This window comes from Natator depressus, chromosome 4, assembly GCF_965152275.1.
Source record: "Natator depressus isolate rNatDep1 chromosome 4, rNatDep2.hap1, whole genome shotgun sequence".
Lineage (NCBI taxonomy): Eukaryota > Metazoa > Chordata > Testudines > Cheloniidae > Natator > Natator depressus.
Genome location: NC_134237.1, coordinates 19,397,546 through 19,413,856, shown reverse-complemented (window position 1 = coordinate 19,413,856; position 16,311 = coordinate 19,397,546). Strand labels below are relative to the sequence as shown.

The window sequence follows — 16,311 nt, the reverse complement described above, 5'->3', positions numbered from 1 at the left end:
GAAAGCACACCCCTTGCTCAGAGCTCTGCCTAAAGTCACAATCCTAGCCTCCTATGTTGGAGTATTTGGTTTATTGTCATTATGAAGATTCTCTATATTGATAATCCTGTAAAGAGCCTATGGAGCACAATGGGAATCTGATATGCTTTTCCTTTGTCATGTAAGAAGCTATTACTGATTACTTCATTGCCATCAGTTTGGATAGTTCATACTAATGCTGTGTAACCAGAATCTCTGAAGCCACGTGCTATTTTGTTTGATTTCTTCTTAATCTTAAGAAATGAACAATGACAGCAGATTTTTAGTCTCTTAATTCTCCTTACCTCCGCTTGCCTTGTGTATAAACATTTTCTTTAGAGTTGTACTGGAATGGCCATCATAAGGGTGTACATTCGTGGTGCTCGCATACGTATTCAATGATTGGAATGAAATGTTTGATACCGTGCAGTGTTGCTTGTGGCTATGGGATACCCATGGGTACCCCATCTCATTGTTCAAATGTTTCTCTGCTAGTTTCTTTTTTGTGCAAACTCACCACTCCTGTTTTCTGCCCTTTTTTCCATAATTGGCCAAACCATGGTATGGAAGTCCCAAAGAAATCAGTAGAACTACTCATGTGAGAAAAGCATGTCCTTTTATTTGTAGCATAGTATGTTGTCACTACCGGCTCTTAAGATCCAAGGCTAGTATCTTCCTATGTCTCTGGACTGATTCTAGCCCACTGGGGATGCTACAAATAATAATGATCATTGACAGTGCACATTAGTTTCCATTAAGAGTAAATTAATAACAGTTCATTACCTGTAAACACTTGTCTCAGACCCTGAAAGGACTCTTCCTCTCCACACAAACTGAATGAGTGAGCATGAGAAGCCTGATAGACTGTGAGGTTTGACACACTATTTCTCAATCTTTAGTTCACAGGGAGAGAAAGGAATTGGCTGCACGTTTTTTTTTTCTTTCAATGAGAGGTAGCCCTGAAATCACAAAGAGCAGGGACTGAAAATCGGTGCAATTCAAAGACTTGCTCTGAAGGTTGCAAATAGTAATTTACCACCAGTCTCCTGTTACTACATTATCTCTAGTGACTATTTGTTTGATCCTTTAAATTACAGATGAATAGTGTGCCTGGCAGACACTTCTCAGAGCCCACCTAGAGTTATTTTGCTGTACTTTTCTAAACACTGCGTTATCCTTAAATTTTCAAAGAGTTGTGCAGGGCTCTAGCTGTCTCATTCCCTTTGGCTTGGATGGAAACTGCATGATTTGGATCCCTGCACGCTAGTTTGAAAATGCAGAGCTGGGTGAGTTGTGCTTGGCACATAACTAGAGGCTGCATGGTGCATTGTTACCCATGATTCTTAATGTACTGGAAGGGGCAGAAGGCTACAAACATGGGGTTGATTTGAAAAGTAGACTATTACAAAAGTACTATACAGTAGAAGCTCAGAGTTACAAACTGACCAGTCAACCACACACCTCATTTGGAATCGGAAGTATGCAATCAGGCAGCAGCAGAAACCAAAATAAAAAAAAAAATGCAAGTACAGTACAGTACTGTGTTAAACATAAACTATGAAAAACAAGGAAAAGTTTAAAAAAATGATTTGACAAGGTAAGGAAACTGTTTCATTTAAATTAAAAGCAGCATTTTTTTCATTTAAATTAAAAGCAGCAAAGTTTCAAAGCTGTAGTAAGTCAACAATGTTGAAAGAACAACCATAACATTTTGTTCAGTTATGAACATTTCAGAGTTACAAATAACCTCCGTTCCTGAGGGGTTCGTAACTCTGAGGTTCTACTGTATGTGACACAACAGCTGTAAACCTATTACCTGCTCTTAAGTTCTAGCTGTCTGTCGTTAAAGCTTTCAAAGGAACAGTAGAAGAGAGAGATCTCAAAAATATTGAGAAAACGGGGAAGAAGCAAGGAAAGATGGTGAAGGAAAGATAAAAGTGCAGAGGCAAAGAGGCGGGTAGAACAGTAAGAAAGAAAATTAAGGCTTTCTTTAAAAAATATAAGCCCAGATGGTCACGTTTTCCCATGAGGAAAGCCCGCCAAGGGGACCAAGTGGGGATAAAGACTCTGTAAGGTTCTTTTCATGGAGTTTCCTCATAATTCTTCCTTCTCTTTCCCCCCACACACATGGAAAGGAAGGGAATTTGGGTCCCAAGTCCCACAACCTTCCCACCCTAGAGGTACTGTTGCTTTGTGCTGCCTCCCAGGCACTACCGGCTCTCGGGCAGATTCCTGTCAGCAGCATTCCCTACTGGCTGTGTTCTCTGGAATCTCACTTTAAAAGACAGAGTAGTGTACAGGACACCTCTGGCCACTTTCCAGAGCTCTCTGAGGTTCTACGTATTACAGCAAGACAGCTGGGAATTGGATTTTTTTTTATGAAAGAGCATCTGTGCCAAAAAATTTAAGAAATGTCAGAGAGAATGGAAAGTCCTGTGTTTGTGTTGAATAGGATGATGTTTGATTATTTCTCCCCTCAGACACATAGCCTTGATATACCAGAAATGGCCAGTGACTTTACAAGGACTGTCACATTTGTTTGAGTTGAGGCTGGAATTTGAACCTGCAACTCCAGAATTCACAAGACTAATGCCTTCAGCATTTTGACCGGTTGCTGTCCATCACCACTCCTCTCTTGCGTACCCTTTCAAATGCATCCTGAACAATAGTGGAGCTCTGAAAAATTGTTCTGAAATTTGTCAGCTGCTTACTACCAACTATAGCAGGACTTGTCAGTGCAAATTGAACAGTGAAAAACAGATGCTATTATTTAATACAGCTGTCCTTCAAAATGTGATCAACTGCACATGTTTATCTTCCCTTTCTCTCCCCCTGTCTTACTCTGCTTTTCAGATTATCAGTTTATTAAATGTCTTCACACCACAGAAATCTCTGGAGGAATTCCAGGATGTGTAAGTAACACGGGCAGTAATTAAACTAAAGCTTTAGAGGGAGGTGGGCCCTGGTATTGTATAGTGAACATACAAATCCCAGTATAATAAAAAGGATGAGCTCCTCTAGAAAATTATCTTGTGAAGATGATGCTTTAGATAGAATTTGAAAATGTAGGCTGGTCTATTTTAGGTATGTATAAGGCACCTGTAACCTTTGTATCTAAGTGCTGGAAAAAACATGCCCGCAAAGCATGCTCATGGCTGTTCTTAAGACAGGTAGCGTGGAGGAATATGAGCATCTATGAGGAAGTGTACTTCGTTCCTTTGTGTTGTTGGTTTGCTCAGGAAATGTTGTATAACTCTCTGAGTTGTGTGATTGGTTTAAAAGGTGGCGATTCACTTTGAAATAATTTCCTGGTAAAAGAGACTGATGTGAAACATTTTTTCCCTTTGATATTTATTGTGGGATAACCTTTGACTGTGTAAAATTTTTCTGCCTTGGGAAATAGTGGCGGCATGTGAGCTCCACTGAACATTGTCTACAGCCTGGGCACTACTGCATTTAATGAACTTGCCCTGAATCAAATTTCAGGTAGTCACAAGTGTTGCTGTTTTATGTCAGCTAAATGGCTTGTGCCTTTCAGTCTACAGCACCTTGTTCCATATTGCAGTATCACAAAAGGAAGGGGTTAATAGCGTTGTTTGGAGTCAGGCAAGTACTGTTCATGTGTCTGCACAAAGATCTGCTGCTCCATTGCAATAATCTTGTTATTTCAGTCCTCTGCAGAGAATTGGTGAGGTGAGCCTGAGTTAGGACGCTCATATATAAATCTAGATCTAGAGTCTTCCCAAAGTTTGAGGGAGTTTGAATCCGGTGTTCCAGTTAAGGTCCATCTCTACTTAAGAATAAATGTCCCTTAGGAACTGAGCTGGTGGGTTAATGTATTAACCTATCACTTCTGGAGGACTGAGTTAAAATCTGATTAAGACTATCACTCAATCTTATTCAGCAAAAGCACAGTGTACAGTCAGATTAGTTAATTGGCATTAAAACCATATGGGATCACCCAGTCTTATAAACACTTCAAACAAGTTTATTGTGGCAATATATAGTTACCCTTCCTACCTCTTCCATCAGTCCAGTGATCTCTGGAAGAAATCTTCTGATCAAATTGCGATAGCCATTTCTCATGAGAAAAGGCTCACAGTTTGGTGCATGTGGCGTCAGCATGTTTGAGGATCCTGCTGCCTTGTGTGCCCAGGTAGAGCACAGTCACTGTGCTGTGGAGTGTGCCAGGTAATCCTTGATATTCCAAGGATGTCAATGGGCCATTCTTGGAATGCTGCAATGGGAGACAAGTCACAGAATGGTTTAAGTATTACTGAGCTCTGTGCTGGGGCTCAGGTGAATGGCCAGTTCAAAACCTTTTCTCCATCTGTGTTACCATCTCACAGTGGAAATAAAAAAGAAGCAGACTGTGAAGAGAGAGAAGTGAATGTTGATTATTGCACAGAAGTTACTAGAAGCTCCATGCCTGCGCAGGCAATAATGGTATGACTTTACTCTCCTATCTAGTTACCTGGTAATGGAGTTGATGGATGCCAACTTGTGCCAGGTGATTCAGATGGAATTAGACCATGAACGAATGTCTTACCTGCTCTACCAAATGCTGTGTGGGATCAAGCACCTTCACTCTGCGGGAATCATTCACAGGGTAAGGGGACTGCACTTTGAAGGACAAGATAATTATTGTTGTTAAGAATCTTGGTCATGTCAACATGGAAACTTTGTGAGTCAACCCCTTCATCAAGACCCAGCCTTCTGAATGTAAATATTGAAACTTATCTGTCAACAGCCTACATGTCTGGCAAGTTAGCTGCATGGTTGTATGTTAGGGATGAGGACGTTTGTCAAGTTAATAATCAAAAAGAGAAAAGGAAAAGGGGAATGAGCCCTAGGTAGTATAAGACACACAAGTGATTATGATTATTGGAGAAGGAGGCGATAACTTCACTTTTTCCTAAAACTGTCACTAGCTCTCTGTAGGCTGACAGATTAAACTCATGTAACCCATAGTGCATTAAAATGCTATAAACTGATGGTGTCCAAACTGTGGTCCATGAATCATTTGGTGGGGTTCCATGGAGAACTGTCTGGTCATATCTAATTGGTTCTCCTTGTTTTCATTTGCTTAAATGCATGAAAAGACTGCTAAACATATGTTAAGTACATTCCCAACATTATTTTTCCGTGTAAGCAATTGCTGTAGTTGCCACAGGAGTGAATGAGAAGATAGGTGGTCTGTGCAATCGTTGATACTAGAGTAAATGGTCCATGCAAATGTGAACAGGATGGGAGGTGGTCCAGCTGACCCTGAATGCATGGGAAAATGTCCATGAGACAACCTTTCTCTTAAGATGTGTTCCACACTATGAAAATAGCCTGGGAACCTCTGCTCAAAAAACAGTAATTTTTATGGCACAGTGGGCACTGCCCCACTCAGAATAAAGTGGAAACAAACAAAATATTTCATCACCCTGATTCTATAAGCCTTTTAGAGCTATTAATTTAACAGCAGAATGCTTCCATCATCCAGAGGAAAGTATTCATAGTTTCGAAGGCCAGAAGGCACCATTGTGATCATCTGCTTTGATCTCCTGTATAACACAGGTTATAAAACTCCTCAGAATAATTACTTTTGAACTACAGCATATCTTTAAAAAGTCTTGATTTAAAAGTTATCACTGATGGAAAATCCACCATGACCCTGGGTAAATTGTTTCAATGGTTAATTACCATCACTGTTAAAAAACTATGCCTTATTTCTAGTAAGAATTTTTCTAGCTTCAGCTTCCAGCCATTAGGTCATGTTATATCTTTGTTGGCTAAATTGAGGAGCCCATTATCAAATATTTATTCCCCATGTAAGTACTAGAAGTACTGTGATCAAGTCATCCCTCAGTCTTCTCTTTGTTAAGCAAAATAGATGGAGATCCTTCAGGCTGTCACTGGGAGAGGCATGTTTTCTAATCATTTAATCATTCCCTGACTTCTCTGAAATTTCTCCAGTTTATCAGCAGCATCCTTGATGGAAGCAAGCTGTTTGAAGGATCTGGACCATAAGACTAGAGCACACGTTCCAATAGGGGGTGCCAAAGCAACAACAGGATTCAGAGGCAGGCTAAAAAGTGAATGACTGCACATGCAGCTATGGAGCAGTGAAGTGTTTAGAGGTCCACCCAAAGCATGGATCCAGATCACCAGTGTGCATAGATGGCAGTCATGTCTGTTTTCCTTTGTCTCTCTTGCAGGACTTAAAACCAAGTAATATTGTGGTAAAGTCCGATTGCACGTTGAAGATTCTGGACTTTGGACTGGCCAGGACTGCAGGCACCAGCTTCATGATGACTCCCTATGTGGTGACACGTTATTACAGAGCACCAGAGGTCATCTTGGGAATGGGCTACAAGGAGAATGGTAGGGCTGAACCTCAATAGCAAAGACTATGTGGCCTGCAGGGCGAGGGCTATTTTGACAATTTATGGGCACCAGGAGAGGGAAATAATTGCAGTAAAGAACACCTTGAATTTAAAAACCAAAGTGACATTAGATCTGAATTTTCCCAGGATTACAATCAAACTGCAATAACTGATGGTACTTGTGGTGCAGTTTGCATTGAATTTAACTACATGGTATATCGCAAGTTAACAACCTGTGATTGACCAGCGCTCCCTTGAGCAGCTGAAGAAGCCCTTTCTGACTAAAGTGTGTACCCATAAAGGCTGCTGTGACCCAGAAACATTATGGGAATTGTTAGGGTTGCCAAATGGATGAAATAATCTAACGCCAGCTCTTCTGACTCTCAGACCTCTTCTAGTGAGGAGGAAAGAAGAGATGGGACTAAACCAAATTTGGAATCCAAACATTCCCAAATGTTTCAAGATGCAGACCCAGATTTGAATCTCAAGAGTGGCTTCTATATGTATAATAGGCTGAACTAACATCCCAGACTCTAACAACCTGCTGTTAGGTATACAAGATCTAGAGCTCAATTGTGCAGCTTGAGCCCATCTTTAGTGGAAAGAGAAGGGAGGAAGAGGAGGAAACTGAACTACTTTTCTGCTGTTTCACTGGTATGTAATCCTTCTAGCTGTAGGTAGAGGGCTCTGCTGTGAAAAATCTACTGGTGGTGTCTCTTTCTGTCATTGGACAGGTTCTGGGATGAAGGTAGAGCTACCATATCACAGAGGAGCCTATAAGAAAGAGTTCATTGTAGGAGAGATAAAGGGAAAGCATTATCAAATATGTAGGTCTTGTTCTATAACATAATTGAACATTATAACTGTCTAGGTGTCAGGTAGACCAGGCTGGAAAGAAGAGTGGGAAATGTAGTGGAAAAAAGTCTATTATTATACTATTTCTGATGCCAAAGCAATCTCCCTGTTAGATGAAGAGATCTTTTCAATGACCAATGTAATGGGAAAGTAGCAGAAGCTCAAAACTATTTTACTTTAAGTTGGAGAACCCAATTAACATGCAGTAGAATTTGAAGTAATACTGACAGCATTCTTCAGCGGACACTGACCTTGTATGCTTGGTTTTTTAGATGGATTTCTTTACTCAAGCGATAATACAGGCATGCTCATAACACATCTGTAAGCTATTTCATTACATGAATTGCTGGTAATATTCATGGATTCACAATGCAGGTTTTAATATGGTAGTTAGTAATTAGGAAAAAATGAGCACAAGTGCTAAATATGTTTCACCCTGGCTTTCTCATAAACTTAGTGCCTCCAAAAATCTTAACTGGGATCAACACACATGTCATCATTACCTAATCTAAATATTAGGTTCTTTTTATTCCAAAATGAGTTGCTCAGGCTTTGTGTGGTTCTCGCACAAAATGGAATTGTTAATGAGTTTGTTGTGTTTGACACAGCAGAGAAATTTCCTCTGGTTTCATGCTATTATTGTGGCATCTGGACAAATTTTGGGGAACTTTTGTCATCAGGTGAAAGACAGATTTGCGGAGGTACTCAGTATGTGTGCAACCCTCAAAGGGGCTGATCTAGTGCCCTAGAAGTTAATGGAGGGATTCCCATTAATGTCAATGGGCCATGGATCAGGTTCAAAGAGAGCAAGGAGCTTTTCTCTTTCAATTGAGCAAGATAAAATAGGCAAACATTTAAAATATAAAATAAATTTGAAAACAATGAATAAAGGAAACATGGATCAGCAAATCTGAGGAGCTGATGTGTACGAGGGATCTGATCCAGGTCTCAGTGAAGTCAATGGGAAAGATTGTTCTCTGCACCTCTGCTCAAGCCTGTGCTGCTGTACTACATGAGCTTCCCCACTTTTTTCTCCCCACTTTGTATGCTGACTATGAAGATTGTTCACTGCTTTCATTTTCTCTCTGCACCTGATTGGCTAACGATGCATAGTTTGCACCATTTTGCTGCACTTACCTTGGAAGGACCCAAAATTACCACAAAGAAGAAAACTCTAACCCCACCTCAGGCATGCTTTAGCTGTCCTGTGCACCCAATACCTCTACCCTCCTTTCCCAGATGAAACATTTCACCCTTATTTTGTTTTACCAACAAAAACAAAAGTTTTGGTTTGTTTGTTTTTATTTTGTTTTTTAAAGGAGGAAAAAGGGAGAAGAAAAAGAGGAGAAATTGGTTATACATTACAAAAAATTATCGTAAAACAAGGATTTGAAGTTGGGAAAATATGGCATGTTCTTGAAAATAGATTTTTCTTCACCATTCAGAGTGCTGATCCTTTCTTTTTTTGCACTCTGTATCCTCAAGTATCTGTCTTTTTTTCCCCCTCCTTGTACAATTTCAAGGAAGAAAAACCCCACCTAAACCAAACAGATGAGCAACAGTGCACACTGCATCCAGTACGTGAAGTCAGGATGGGAAGCATGGAAGCATAGAAACCTTCATAAGATATGTTGGTATTCACTCTATGCAGCATTCTGCATTTCAATACCTATACAGTACCCAGGATAGGCAGTGTATTCCAGACTGTGTGTTCTTTCCTCTACATAGAGATGGATCTTGCAGCAGGAGTTTGGACTACTGAGTGACTGTAGGATAGTGTCCAGACCTGCAGTCCTTACTTTTGTTCCAGTTAGGACAGCTAGTGTGAGTGAGGACTGCAGGTTCAGATTCAGTCCTGCAGTAATAAACCCATAAACTGGCCCAAAAGGCCAAGTAGGAGGTGATTCCAGATGATCACTATCTTTTTTTTTTTTTAAAGTAAAGATTTGGGTTTTTATTCTCTGCCATTGTATTTTTCCCACCCACTAAGTGCAGTTTGTCCTTGCAGACCCAAGACAGCTGGGATTGCGTCTCTGTTTTTACTTTCTGGCTAGCTTTGTGCCTTTTTACCCTGTGGGTTCCACACAATCTCAGGAGCAGGATGAGGGTAAAATGAGAGAGCTCCCCTTCAAGTTCATGCCTTCCTTTTTCACGTGTATTAGAAAGCATAGCAGTAAGCCCTCCGCTGAAACCCCCTGGATGGTTTTAACATAGATTAGACATGCTTTCAGCTGATTAGTTTTCAACACATGAAGCCTGCTTGTGAGTTCATTGGGTCTAGGTGCATTTTTCATGTTGCCTGAATCAGAAAGAGACTGTATTGACAAACCTCTGTTGGTTTTCCTGTGAAAAAAGGTGCATATTTTTATTTCAGTTAGTGTAACAAAAGCTCTGACAACGCTGATATTTCAAATATTTTTCCAATTTTACTGAGCCTGATGGTGCTTTTATCTATTTACTTATTTTAGTGTTTGGTGGGAGGAGAAAAAACTGTACTATTCTGATCAACCTGCTCTTTTTCCCCTCCTTTAGGAGTGAAATGTCTTAGTTAACTTTGCTTTTTTTCCCCCTTCTACACTTCCCTGTCTCTGCTGTTCTAGTGGATATATGGTCTGTGGGATGCATTATGGGAGAAATGGTTCGCCACAAAATCCTCTTTCCGGGAAGGGACTGTATCCTTGTGCCATTTGCTGCAGTTTCACCTATTTATTTATTCCTCTCCTTCATCCCATCCCCTCTTAAACATATAATAAATATACCAGGACTGTAAAGATAGAAGCAAAAAGTTGAATCTAAGAGGTATGAGTAATTTTGAGGGGGAATAACCCAATTCATGAAATGAACAAAAAATAAAGAAATCAAAATGGAAAAACAGATACAAGCTGAATTATTTCAATCCAATCTTCTTCTTTTATTATTATTTTAAAATCTTTAGTCCTCCTGTTTTATGTAAAAAGTGTGTATGCCATATAAGAAAGAATACAGAAAACAAATGTTTAGCATACCTTATTGATTACCCTTTCACACAAAAAACAAAACACCCTGTCCTGGCCCGTCCAATCCTGTAAATCTGTTTTTCTGCTTTACTGTTTTGGAAATGGTAACTTCATGATGTTTGTGGTGACATCATAATCTTTTGCTCGCTAATGCATCATTGATATGGATTCATCTCGATGCTGTATGGGCTCAAAGTTGAGTCGATACAACATTTTTTTTTTCTAAAATTTTTTGACTTGCCCACTTTAAAACAACCGTATATCTGGTGTTATCTCCAAATTTGCCTGAAATCAGATTCCTGTTGATTTGAAAATGGACTTTCCTTCACTTGCATGAGGTCTGTGTCCCTCTCTGTCTTGATCATCTAAGCTTGGATGATATTCTTTTTACCACCTCTGAGGTGGTGAAAGTAATATTAGAAAATGAAAACAAAGGAGGAGATGGCTTTTGACTTGGCAAAGGCTAAGCCAGAGGACCTGCCTGGGATATATGAGACGTGTGGGGAAATGTATTTGTGCCCATCAGAATAAAAATGCAATAACATAACACATGTTCTGTTTTCCAAAAGGGGGATTAATTATGACAGGTTGACAGAAGGACACCATAAAAATCTGGCATCAGAAGATATTGGCAGTTAGTATGGATTAAAAAAATCTATTTTTAAAGACATAAGGTCATAGGCACTAATTATTTTTGCTGGCTCTCAAGTGATTCATGTAGTGTTTAACAAAGTTACATATGGATCTTGCAATTGGATTTATGTGGAAGGAGCACCATGGAAGGCAATAACATACGGGTGTACAAATGAATCCAGTTGCAGAACTGGGACTTTACAACAGTCATATATGATTTTCCCCCACGTGCATTCAATAGGGAATACTTCAGATATTATCTCCTACTTGCCAAGGAGAAAATAGCAAATATTAATGGCTGCTGTTGTATTCTCCTTGATTAATGTAGACTGGAATGTGAAAACCTGAGACACACACACACAAAAAGAGACTTTGGATCACTGTTTAGAATTATTTTTAGTTGATTTTGGAGTCTCATCCTAAAAGGTGCTGAGTGCTTCCTGTGACGTACCGGGTATCTTCCACATTCAGTGAAGTCAATGGAAGTTAAGGGTGTTGAGCACCTTCAAGGTGCAGCTAGCAGATCATTGTGGCTTTTCCAGTTTTATGGTGGTATCAAGGAGTCATCGTTAATTTTTATCAATTTCTGTTGCTGTTTTCTCCGACTTTCTTAAGGTACATGATGCCTAATTCAACTATTTATCAAACTTCAGGGGCCCAATCCAATGTCCATTCCATTCACTGGGAGTGTTTCTGAAGTCAATGAACAAGAGATCAGATTCAGTATTTAGTTCATTAATCAACTGGAAAACAGTAAAAAAAAAAATTGCAAAGGAAAAATGTAATACGATAGTTGATTGCAGCTCTTTTTTTCCATCAACAAACAGGATGCTACAGTCATGTCTTTCTGCCTATTTGTAACAATCCATTTAAAAAACATAAATCCCAAACTTTTTTCAACATGACTCTTACTGTGGTGCTTTCATCTGGCTATGTCAAAGTCACCCTTATTAGTGTCTGATCGTTCTTTGTCCGCGGATAGCCAGAGAATATTAAAAAGGAAATCTTTCACCATCCAAATGTTCATTAAAATCATCTGAAGATGTGAGAAAAAAGATAGTTGATGATTTGTATGGCTCTCCACCCAAAGCCCGAGGCAAACTGTGGGATAGACCTGCTGTTTTAAATCATTTGGAAATTGCCTCCCCAAAAAAGTTAATTTACTGTGACCCTTTCAAAGCCAGCATTAATCACCCTGGTTTCTTTGGGGGTGGAGAGGGGAGTTTTTTGTCAGGTGACTTGCGGGAGGGGGAGAAAAAATGCAGTGTATAAACTCATTCCCAAGATATTTATTTGTTAATCGATCTGAACCAAAGAAGAATAATAAGAGTTTTCAGTGTCAGAAAGCCTGGATTGTGCGTGTGTCTGAGGTTCTTCTTTTCCTCCTCTATTTGGTCAAACTGTTTGAATGGGCAGGTCCAGTCAAGCTTCTCGATACAGTAAGTCCCTGAAAGGCACTTATGCAGCAGCAGAAACCTCATCAAAACCTTCTTAACAAAACTTTTCTTGCAGTGCCTTAGGGCCTTTCTGATGATATTAAGTCCTCTAGCTGAAAGGGGTATCTCTCTCTATAGAAATATAAATCTTTATTTCTTTGTAATCACTAAAGGGAATAGCTATTGTGTTTGGTTTTCTGTAGGTCCATGAGGCTGTCTCATTTTGTTGCTTGGAACAGGAACCCACAATTGTATTGGCACAATAAACACAAAAGATTGAGAGCTGCTGGCAAGTTTGAAGAAAAGGCAGGTTTAAATATCTAGGCATCCCAAAGCAGAATAACTGTTGAATTGGGTCTATTGGTCTATTAAAGCCTGCATGGAAATTAAAGAACATGGAGGACAGATTGTAGACTAATTGATGTTTATTGTTGATGAGCTATTTGTAGGTGACTTTGGAAAAAGTCCTAAATTCCACATAGATGTCAAGGTAATATTCTCATCCCAAGGGCTATGGTTGTATGCACATGACTTCAGTTAGTGTTAATGGAAGTTATGCATCAAAATGAGAATACGTCTCCCAGATTTATTACCAAATGTAATAATCAAAACTAGGCAATCTCATGAGAGAGAAATCCAGCTTTTGACATATTTCCAGCCTGAGTTGCAGACCAAAATGTTTCAGAAAATGTGTCTAATCAAATCCTGAGGTTCTTCCTCAGTTTTTACTCAGTTCTTTCTCCTAATTAAGTCAGTAAGAGTTTGCTTGAGTAAGGAATTAATTAAAAAAAAAAAAGAGTAAGGACCTTAGGATATAGTCAAGTCTGAACTCTTGGAAGCTGCGAAAACTAGACAGAACCTCTGAAACCTCTTGTGGTTCCCAAACTCTATTTTCAGGTCTGGCTAATATTGTCTACAAAATCTCATAAGATTTCAGTACAATGATAGGAAATGCACTTTGTGCACTATGTAATGGAAGCAAAACATGAAACATTATGTGAACTCAGTTATTTTTAAATGAGAGATTTAAATGAGAGCCTTACACAGATAATACGGGTTGAAACCCAGACTGACGTCACACAGACAGACACCCACACTCATTCCTTCAAGGATTCTTTGTTGAAATATTAATTCTCACTTGGACTTTTCTTATTTCCCCCAGTGTTGGAACATTTATTTTCTATAGTAGGAAAGTGACACAGTTTATTTCTGGCATGAAAATGGCTCTAGTTTGAAGCGGGGTACGTGTGTGTGAGAGAGATTCCTGAAGAAGATCGAAGCTGAAATATTATTGTAGTTATGAATTGCTGTATTGAATTGCTCAGGACCATATTGTACCAGGCACTGTTTTTAAAAAAAAGGCGGGGGGAACAAGGTTTCAGCCTTGAAAAGCTTACAATCTAAGACAAGACTTAAGTGAGAAAAGAGGATGAAGGTAGCAATAATAGGAATATGAGTTCAAACAGACTTATTGTATATCGCTATCAACACAGAGAGCCAGATTTTCAAAAGTGACCAGCTGACCAACTGTGGTCAGATTTTTTAGAAGAGCTCAGTTCCCATTTTAAGCATCTAAAATAAAGTAGCCAATTTTGCAAATTACTCAGGATCCAGGAAGTGCTACTGAGAATAATGAGTTAATAGATGGTGAAGTCTTCAAAAATCTGGCCTATGCAATATTTTTCTTTGACGAATTTATCTGTTTGGTTATGGATCATAATTATATTTACTTCTACAGGAATATACAGTAGAACCTCAGAATTACGAACACGTCGGGAATGGAGCTTGTTTGTAACTTTGAAATGTTCATAACTCTGAACAAAATGATATGGTTGTACTTTCAAAAGTTTACAATTGATATTGACTTAATACAGCTTTGAAACTTTACTATGCAGAAGAAAAATGCTGTTTTCCCTTTTTTTAGTAGTTTACATTTAACACAGTCCTGTACTGTACTTGGTTGGGGTTTTTTTTGTTTTTTGTTTTTGTTTTGGTCTCTGCTGCTGCCTGATTGTGGTGTATGGTGGACTGGTCAGTTCATAACTCTGGTGTTCATAACTCTGAGGTTCTACTGTACACGCAGAAAATACCACATACATTATAGTGATCAGTGTGATCTAAAAAATACTGTTACAAAAAGGAGTTGCCATCCATAGTTCTTGAAAGATGCAGTGAGAAGATCTGTATTTAGATACTGAGTGAGACTTAGGCAATTACAGTTGGTTAGTGGGTGAGGTTAGTGTTGTGAATGACAGTTTCTGATAAGCTTTTGTGTAAGAAATTATTTGTTCTTACCTTTGATGCAATTTCATGTTCAAAATTTATTGCTGTTATTTCTATTTGTTTAGCGTAGTATTTTTCTTTTTTAAAGCCTTCTTTTGTTTAAAAGATCAGTAGCCATGAGACTTTAGTAAGGGGAGAGACTGAGAGTTTCAAAATGGCTGGCATGCTTCTCACAATTTGATCATTTGGTGGGTGTTGACTTACTGTTTGGATTTTATCTATTTATTGGCAGAGTTGGCTTGTGCATGCATCACTTTGAATTTGTATCCAGACACAAGCTTGGATATGGGGTTTTGGTTAGCGTGGGGACAGTTTGAGTTTCAGTAGTATTTTCTTTACGATAGGTCATCTGGCTCCAATAGACATCAGTGAAATTTGCATCCATATAGATACTTGACCATTAACATTCTTTTAACTTTTTGGACTCTCTCTCTCTCTATATATATATTCCGTACATGTTTAGTTTACAGTCAGTTATACACATGATATACATATATGTGCAGACTCATTGCTAAGGCTATGATTTAGTCATGGAGGTCATGGCAGTCACGGATTCCGGGGACTTCTTGGGGTTCAACTGTCAACAGCTGAAGCTGGGGCTGGAGCCGAGGCTGTGGCTGGAGCCAGGGCTATGCTCCCCTGCCCTGTGTTGGGGGCTGCAATTGGGACCATGTACCCCAGCCCCAGAGCGTCCACCGGGGGCTCAACTGGGGCCATTTGCCTCTGCCCTGCAGTGCAGGTGGCACCCCTGCCCCCCGTCAGGGGCTGCAGCCAGGGCCATGCACCCCTGCTCCATGTTGGGCTGCAGCCGGGGCTGTGCGTCCCTGCCCCATGTCAGAGGCTGCAGTGTCCCTGCCCGCCTCTGCCCCACATAGGGCGCTGCATCCGGGGCTGTGTACCCCTGCCCCACGGCTTCCACAGTGGTCTGAAACCAGGGCTGTGTGCCTCTGCCCCATGGCTTGTATGATTATTTTTAGTAAAAGTCATGCACAGGTCATGGGCTCCATGAATTTTTGTTTGTTGCCCGTGACCTGTCCCTGACTTTTACTAAAAATAACCATGACAAAATTTTAGCCTTACTCATAGCCAAATCCTATGTGCAATCAAGTAAGTGGTTTGTACAGAGGGAAATCTCTGAATCTGGATTATCCCCAATAGCCTCGTAAATGGCAGTTGAGATAATCCATGGCTGCTTTTACAACACCAGCTTTAGAGGTTTTTGGATAGTGGATCTACGTAGCGGTGGCTCCAACTGACAACCACCCATACTTCCCTTGTCCACTCACCAAGACTTTTCTGCACTGAAGCAGGTAGAACCCCCCGGAGCACAGCTCTGTAGGACATAGTGGTCTGGTCTGGGTGAACTCTCCATATCTTGCCTGTGCTCCTGCACAGCAGGCTCTCTCCAAGATAGAACATGAGGCAGTGAGTCAGGGAGGAAACTGGTTGATGAGTTCCTGATTTAGAATGGAGAGTATTTTTTAAAAAAAGTTTTTCGCACATCTGATTGGGGTTTCATTTGGGACAGAGGTATTATTTCTTTCTTTCAGTTAGGGTTTCCTTTACATCAGCACTGGGTTTAATTAGCCTTGGTGTTTGCACTGTGAGCTATTCCAAAGAAACATTACCGTAACAGCTTCTCTCTTTATGAGAATCAAATAATATGAATCTTAACAGATCCATTCTCTGCTTTCTCCTAAGGAGATCAGGGTTATC

The 16,311-nt window shown here is 39.9% G+C and overlaps 1 protein-coding gene across 12 annotated transcripts in view; it reads left to right on the top strand.

The window, feature by feature from the left end:
- MAPK10 (mitogen-activated protein kinase 10) overlaps nt 1–16,311 on the top strand; it is a 241,583-nt gene that overhangs the window by 167,136 nt on the left and 58,136 nt on the right. For 8 of the 12 annotated variants that reach the window (XM_074950535.1, XM_074950543.1, XM_074950542.1 and 5 more), the window contains 4 exons: nt 2,872–2,930; nt 4,489–4,627; nt 6,225–6,390; nt 9,848–9,919. In XM_074950535.1, the coding sequence (XP_074806636.1) occupies nt 2,872–2,930; nt 4,489–4,627; nt 6,225–6,390; nt 9,848–9,919 (436 nt within the window). The remainder of the gene's footprint in view (nt 1–2,871; nt 2,931–4,488; nt 4,628–6,224; nt 6,391–9,847; nt 9,920–16,311) is intronic. The other 4 variants (XM_074950544.1, XM_074950534.1, XM_074950540.1 and 1 more) reach the window with 1 other exon arrangement.